Here is a 7942-nt window from a genome sequence, read left to right as displayed (position 1 = left end):
GACGCACGCACGCACTCAATCGGGTAAGGCAGTGAGGGACAGTGAGATTTTAATATGCCCACCTTCGGGGGCATAATTATTACATTCAGGTTGTCGCCATTTTATTAAATGCTAGCAACTATATATATATATAAAATACATCTACAAAACTTGCATACTGGTCGTCCCCCGGAAGTTGTTGCAATCATGCACAGCTGATGACAAGAGTTGACAAGAAAATCACTTTTCCGCTGTTAGTCAGTTGATCAAAGGGAATGTTCTATGTCTAGGTGGACCGATTTCCGTGAACTATTGGGATGCACATCTGGCAAGGTTTATTAAATATGCATCAAACATTCTCTGCAACTCAGCCATGTCGCGTGTTTCTTGTTTTGTTTTTGACTGTTTTATATTTTATCTATTTAGATGTTGTTCTATATAAAACAGTTTTACAGTCTGCAAATATCTGAGGAAAATGTGACTTCTTTGTTAATGTTCGGACATTAGTATAAAAGTAGTCCTTGACTAAACATGAAATTTAAGAGGGGCTGTCGCTTCTAGTGTTTCTCACTATAGTGTAATGAGCTCAAAGGCCAAATAAGTGCATTTACAAATAAACTATGTTGCTATGCACTGCTATTTTCATTTAACCCCCTAAATTGATTTAAATGTTGCGTCTAAACACCTTTAAGTATTTCATTAATAAAACTTGTAAAAGTATCAAGAAAAAACATTTATGTGCTTAGGGGCCGACTACTTGCACTTCTGGGGGAGGGAGGTGGGGGCTGGAATTTTACTTGGAGCCAAAAAATCTTTTTTTGCCTTCTATGAAAGTCCGATTTTTTTTCAAATTGAAAAGCAGAATATTTTTTTCAGAGTAAACGAAAGATAATTTCTTTCATTCTGTATTTAGTAATTTGCCTTAGTACACTTTGATTACATTTGTAAATAAGAAGCAATTTTACCTAAATTACCGTTCCTTATTGAAAAATAGTGAAATAATTGCTTTGAATGTTCATACAAATAAGTTATATAATTGATAAGAAAAAGATAAATGAGCCCTAAGGGGCAGAGCCAGCCAAAACTGGATGTTGATCGGGGCAAATTAGGAGTGGGGGTGGGGTTCTGGGGAAAGAAATTTGAACTGCAAAACAGCTTTGGTGCATGTCGATGTATATTTGGAGATATAGTCCCACCACTTTTGGATTTTTTTATACAATAATTATACATGTGAACATCATGAGCATACCCTGACCTCTGGACCTGTGTGTCCTATCTGATGTAAATGCAAGCAAAAATGTCTGATAAAATTTACCCATATATTTGAATAATAATTTCTTTTAGGTAAAACAAAGGTGATCACTGTCTAGACCTAATACAAGCTGTCTGGTGGGTAGAGAAAGGGAAAAGAAACAAAATATCTTGTGACCTCTAATAGCAAAATGTATAAATGCTTGTCATCTATGCTAATCTTAATATTATATGTGTCAACTGCAGAAATTATATTTGGTACCGTGGTATCCAAGGGTAATTTCAATGTCACAGACATGTCAAGGGTCAAAACCGGCTTTAAAAAACAGACTTCTTACGTATTTTAAATTATAGAAAATTCTTTCTTATGTTTATAAAATGACAATGAAAATGTATTTATGGAATAGATAGGATTTTAAAAAAAAACTGACTATAAAAAGAATGATGATTTATCGTATACTTTCTGAGGAATGTTGTTTCGAAAGGGAAAATATTGTATGTTTTGAAAAAGAATACCACGACCGAAAATGAATTATGCAAACATATATAAGATAACTCATATTAACTGTTAAAATCACTATACAATCATGTATACAACCAAATATTTTCAGCCCGCCCGCTCAGCTCAATAAGGAGAGCAGATCTATTGATCGCGGGTTCGTGAGTTAGATCCCGGGCGAGGTGTGTTCTCCAAGACGATTTTATAGTAAACATTCCGTCAGGAGTCATTTCATCGCCCGCCTCGGAATCATAGGACGAAGCGGGGAACAGGCTAGATCTGGTAGAGAATCCAGAAAGACTTGTTAGGTTACCTGCCCGCCGTTACGCGACTGAAATACTTTTGAAAAAAAAACGGTGCTAAACCCCAATCAAAAACCAACTAACCAAGTATTTGAATTAAAGAAAGATAATAACTGTCTTGGGATATTTATTCGTAACTACAACACATCTTTTTTCATGTTACTTATTATAGAAATGATGATACTATAAACATCAATTGGATGCGCGAAGAGATTTTTTCAAGATGATCTCCCAATTTTTATATGTAAAAAAAATAAGTCTTATTGTGTTAACTAGACATGTTGTCATATCAAAGTGTGGTGTTAACAGTTAGTACTAGTTGTGATGAAAAACACGTCGATCTAATAGTCTTTTTCACCTTGTAAATGTGATAAAGACGAAAAAATTGTTAGCCTAAAACGGAACTTTTAGATGAATAAACTTTGTATATTAACAAAATGTCAGCGCATTCGAAACGTTTAGCTCTTTTATATTCTGAACCAAAGAGTTAACCCGCCTTAGGAAAGTAAAATCCATCACAGGATGCCAGAGACCAAGTTTAGTGAAGATCAGCCCCGCCGTCCATTAGAAGAAATCGTTTAAGTGGCCTCTAAATCCAGTCAAGTGGAATCATTTGAACACATGTACAAAAAGGTTTGGTAAAGATCCATCAAGTGCTTCATGAGAGTAGCTCTGGTGGCTCCTAAACGCTGTCAAGAAAAAACATTTAAAGGAGGTTTCTGCCAGAATGATAAAGTCAAATGATGTAATTCCAACCAGCAATTCAGAGGTGGAGTTGTGGTGTATATGTTTTCGAAGGAAGCCGGACGATGGACCATTCACCTATATCAATAGGTATCTAATACACAACGCATGACATTTATTACGTTTTATACATGAAACACACTCAATTTGGATATTCACGCATGCAGTCTTCAAATGATGGTACTTTCTTCACAAATGCAAGCGGAAGCCTACTACATGTACAAACAAGAGGAAACCCATCTGTCGGTACACCACGACGGAGAGAAACGTGAATACTGTCGGCGACCGGTTAGTCTGACACCGGCGTACGATATGTAAGTCAATATGTGGCACCAAGTCTTGTTTTTAGCAGAGTCACAACGTTCTGCAATACTTTGACCAAAAAGAGCGTCGCAAGATCGTCTGCTTATTCCATACGCCGAGCCCTGGAAAAAATTATCCATGTTTTCAAGGAAACTGTTCAAATGTAATTATGTTCGTGTTAGAATTGTAATTATTATTCCTTTAGAAAGTACCATTTTAGTGTAAACTTTTCAGTATGCTAAGGTGTTTGCAATTAGGCCTACAGAACATTTTAATCTAAACAACATTTACTAGCAAATATTGACAATAGCTTGTCTTTGGCCAATGAACAGAATAAACAAATATAAACTATGATATGCTATGCACATTATACAGTTTGTAAATAAGTCAGATACTCAACTATACTTACACAGTTATAACAAATATCGTGCCTGTTGCATTCTGACTGAAACATTTGTCTGTAGGACCTGATTGGTATGCTGCAACCGTTTACGTAGGGATTTTCATCACATGTGTGAGATGACACATAACTGATCACCGGTGTCGACATTTTAGGATGTCTTGTAGGGTACATCCGTGCGGACACGTGTCCTGTGACATCAGTTAACCACACAATACATACTATCATATACCCAAGCAACATCTTTCAATCTCCTGCTGAAATATAAGGCTTCACTTGAAAGCATTCGAGTAAATGTCCTGACAATAGTCAGCTTCTGGCAAATATCTGCATGGAATGAACTATATATCCAACGAGAAGCCCTTAATTGGAAAGATGTTGGTAAGTGATCGAAACATTGGCAAATAGATAGGTCCGGCTAAGGACAACATTAAATATGAGCCACATTAATTATTTTTGTTTATCATTGTAATGTGTGTTAACAACGAATGTAAGACATTACCTAACCGTTTATAAAATACGTATATGTTTTCTTTCAAAAAATTATAAAAAGAATTGTAAGATATCGGCCAGATGTGGGCGACAAAGGTCCGACATGTAACTGGAGTGCTGGGTGTATCTACTTATAACTGAGAGACAGACAACACTGTTAAAATAGACCCTGTCCTCGATAAATACCCCAATAGCGTGATAGCCAGGTGAGTAAAAACTATTAATTCTCTTTATTCTAAAGATTTTACACGAAAGTTCAAGTCAGATAAGAATTTTGGAATAATTCCGGAATTCATATAGTAAATTCAACAACAGAACGACAATATGTAGCCTATAAAGTCAATTAAAATGCAATATAAATGTAAAGTGTATACTGATATGCATTGTATACATTAAAAAAACAACAAACAAACAAACAAAAAACTATTAATAACAAATATTTTATTTAAATCAAACTTACCAAAACTGCAGTACTCCCAAGTAGAAAAGGCTGCTACACTTGAAGTCTTGATAGATACCAGTAAAACGTACATGCCTTTTTTCCACGAAGTACTTAAAACGAAACTCCAAGGGGAAAAACTTCCTTATACATAAGAAGTAAGGATGACTAGGCACACGAGTAAAATATATATGAGATGAGAACAATTCACGGAAGTTTAAAATTATCACGAATCTATCTGTTCATGAAGTGTTATGTAATAAATCATGAGTTTATGCGCTGATCATTTAACAGGAAAAACAGCTGGCAACTGAATAGCATGACTGTTTGTTCTTTTTTCATAACTCTAAAAATAATAAAGATGCAAATGCATTTTGTCTGCAAATGACTCATACAGCAATTTTCTTACCATTCCCCATTTTGCAATCCAGTCGACCAGAAAAAAACAAAAAAAAAAAAAAAAAAAAAAAAAAAACAACAATGAAACAAAACAAAACAACAAAGAACAACAAAAAAAAAATATCATTTTACTTTATTTTCTCGTTTTGTTGTCACTGTAAATGAAAAACCATCAGCCTATGGCTGGCGTTCAGTCCATTTAAAAAAAAAAGATCTGCTACTCTAGCCAGATGCAAGCACAGCTGATATTTATCATATGAACTCTTTAGTATTAAATTCACCTAACGTACATGTAACTCAGCAATATGTATACCAATATGTAATATCAATAATACTGCCAATACAGGACTCAAACCTGCATTAATGGATTCTGACTTCGGGGCCCACCATAAGCAGAATGTCCGAGAAGACTTCCCACAATGCGTCTCCAAATCACGTATCATACTTCCGTTTGAGAGCGCCACCGTCCGGCCAGTTTTTAAAATACAGTTTCCGTCAAGATCGTAAGCTCTTTTCGAATTCACAATCTTTTCAATTTGACAATCACAGAGAAATCCATTGTATGATATGTTAAGCTTGTAAAAGGTACATTTTTCTGATTCAAATACAAATTTTAGAGAATCTAACACATTCTGAGAAAGATCAAGGTCTATTGGACGCTTGTAATGGGAAAAAGCATCATCATTTATATAACTTATTTTGTTTCCCCGGAAGGATATACGTCTAGCTGATATTCCAGAAATACTGTCGTTGTTTAAAGAATGCAGTTCATTATACGATAAATCCAAGTTCCTCAAATTCTGAAGTTTTGTCAAAGGAATTCTTGGAACCGATGTAATTCCGATTTTGCGCATGCGCAAACTCACTAAACTGTCTTTCACCCCATCAAACATGCCGTCATCTATAAGCCATGGATTTCCGCTTATATCAAGAAAACTGAGCTGGTATCTCCCTGAGAAAGACATGTTGGTCAACAGGGTAATTTTGTTATGTGAAATATCTAAATGTTTCAATTTCTTCAAATCTGACAAAGTACGAGTTGGAAAAAATCCTAAATGGGTATCATGAAGATAGAAATGAGTTAGAGAATTGCTGACTCCAAACAAAGCTCCATTTCGGAAAGCTTCAATTTGCCCAAGTAAATTTTTGGATAAATCCAATTCTTCAAGGCAATTTAGATCACTGAAGTCTCCATGATATATCACAGTGATGTCATTTTCCCGGAGTGTAAGCTTCCTCAATAACCCCAGTCTGTTTAATGCCCTTGGAACGCGAGATAAGTAATTCTGGCTGAGATCCATTTCTCTTAGGTTGTTAAGTCCTATAAATCCGTGGGGATTTACATCCTTAATTCTACACAGGGACAGACTTAATATTTTAAGCGAGTGTATTTCGTTCTCTACAAAGATTGCTGGCAGCATATCGACACCGTACTCCATATTTCCAGACAAATCTAATTCTTCTAGGGAATGCATATCTTTAAGAAAATGTAATGACGTCATATTTTGAAGATCAAGGCCGATGTCTTTCACTTTCAGAATTTTTAGATTAGTGACAGATTTCTTCAGTAAGTTTTTTTCTAACGAACTTCCAACAGGGTTTCCGCTGATGTCGATGTAACGGACATGGGTTTTCCTCGCAAAATCTGTGGCTAGTAATGACGTTATCGAGTTGTTTTGTAGAAGAATTTCGTAAAGCCTAGTTCCTTCTCTAAAATCCATGTATGGAATTTCTTTAAGTTCTCTGGATGAACAATCTACATGGCGCCGTTCTTCCCTTCGAATTGATCCGGTAAATGTGGTATAGCACGTGCACACGCGACTGAGGTCTTCTGGACATGTAAATCCCATAATGCAAGGCGGTAGGATAACAAAGATCACAAGACAGATATTCATGACATCTGCTGTGGACGCTTGTAATTTTCAAATTTCATAAAGCCTTCGTCCGTATCCGTAGGTAATGACAGTTAAGTATATTCATTCCGTTCCAGCGTCTTGGCACGTGTATTTTGTAAGCAGACGAGACATTTCAGTTATTCTGCATGAACTGCAAAAATACATATCGGTGATAAATGATACACATCAAACGTTTTTTTTCAAACAGAATATGTCCATCAAAATCCTGCATTACACATTATAAATCACTCAAATATTTGTCAGAAAAATGAACAATACATGAATTCAATTTATAAGAGTACTTTTACATATCCTTGAAAACAAGATTATAACATACATTTTGTTCAAGAATAACTGATCCACATTCCAATGCTGAAGTTTAATTATAAATAGTCTTAGATAAGATATTAGAGAAATATGTTTATATAGATTTGATAAAGCAGAAGCCGCTCTTACCTATATTACCTATAGCCTATCTGCGAACTTCCTACACGCCAGACGTCGAATGCATACATGACAGTTAAAACAAAACAAAAAATCCGTCTAGTTCCTCAAAATGATACATCTTTGTAACATATGTTGTTTTCTACCGCCGGATTATCTGGAAAACTTAGAGAAAAAGGCACCTTGCTGATCAACTAACATTGTTTTTCGTGTACATGAATTCCTGTTTATAATAACCAACGTCCCGTAAAAGTATCCTATAGACAATCCATCATCCGAGCTACATTTTTTTCCAACTCCGCGGCAAGAATTATAGTAGTTTGCAATATTGTCCGTTTCATTCTGTGTACTAAGAAAGCTGACATTTTTTCAGCAGTTAACAATTTACTTCATTCTAATATCTGATATGTACAGTGATTACGTAATACTTCATGAATACCAGTAATCTACTGTTATAGTTTCTAGTTTATTTTTGGCAAATCGGCAATTATTTTGCTTTTTTTTCTCAGTAATTGCAACAAGGTTATCAGCATGAAACTTCGTAGCATCTCTCAAATATCTAGCAATTCTAAATAACAAAGACTTTTTTATTTGTTGACATCACTGATCACTAAATTTGTTACTGCCGTCAAACATCAATTACTTGTATCACCGTATATATTACAACACGGGAGAAAGTGATATTCTGATCCTACAGATCTTTGGCTACATAACTTACACAAACGAGTTTTCATATTTATACCATTCAGTTTCAAGAGTGCGGACATGAATGAAACTAAAACAAAAATGTTTCGT

The 7942-nt window shown here is 35.2% G+C and overlaps 1 protein-coding gene across 3 annotated transcripts; it reads right to left on the bottom strand.

Annotated features, from left to right (window-relative positions):
* Positions 1–2141: 2141 nt before the first annotated feature.
* LOC123525022 (leucine-rich repeats and immunoglobulin-like domains protein 3) lies at positions 2142–7585 on the bottom strand. Of its 3 annotated transcripts, none has more exons than XR_008370173.1 (5): positions 7160–7585; positions 5164–6854; positions 4431–4755; positions 3488–3735; positions 2142–3200 (listed from the first exon to the last, which is right to left on the bottom strand). XR_008370173.1 is itself a non-coding variant. In XM_045303691.2 (2 exons), exon 2 carries the CDS (start codon positions 6701–6703, stop codon positions 5090–5092), a length of 1614 nt encoding a protein of 537 aa, XP_045159626.2. In that variant the 5' UTR covers positions 6704–6854; positions 7160–7585; the 3' UTR covers positions 4925–5089. The 3 variants fall into 3 exon arrangements, 1 of the variants encoding a protein (XP_045159626.2); XR_008370174.1 differs by having other exon boundaries at positions 3488–3732; XM_045303691.2 differs by lacking the exons at positions 2142–3200; positions 3488–3735; positions 4431–4755 and having other exon boundaries at positions 4925–6854.
* Between the last annotated feature and the right edge of the window lie 357 nt (positions 7586–7942).

This window comes from Mercenaria mercenaria, chromosome 3, assembly GCF_021730395.1.
Source record: "Mercenaria mercenaria strain notata chromosome 3, MADL_Memer_1, whole genome shotgun sequence".
In the NCBI taxonomy this organism is placed as follows: Eukaryota; Metazoa; Mollusca; class Bivalvia; order Venerida; family Veneridae; genus Mercenaria; species Mercenaria mercenaria.
Note: the sequence above shows the minus strand (reverse complement) of the source record. Positions and strands in the feature narration are given on the sequence as shown.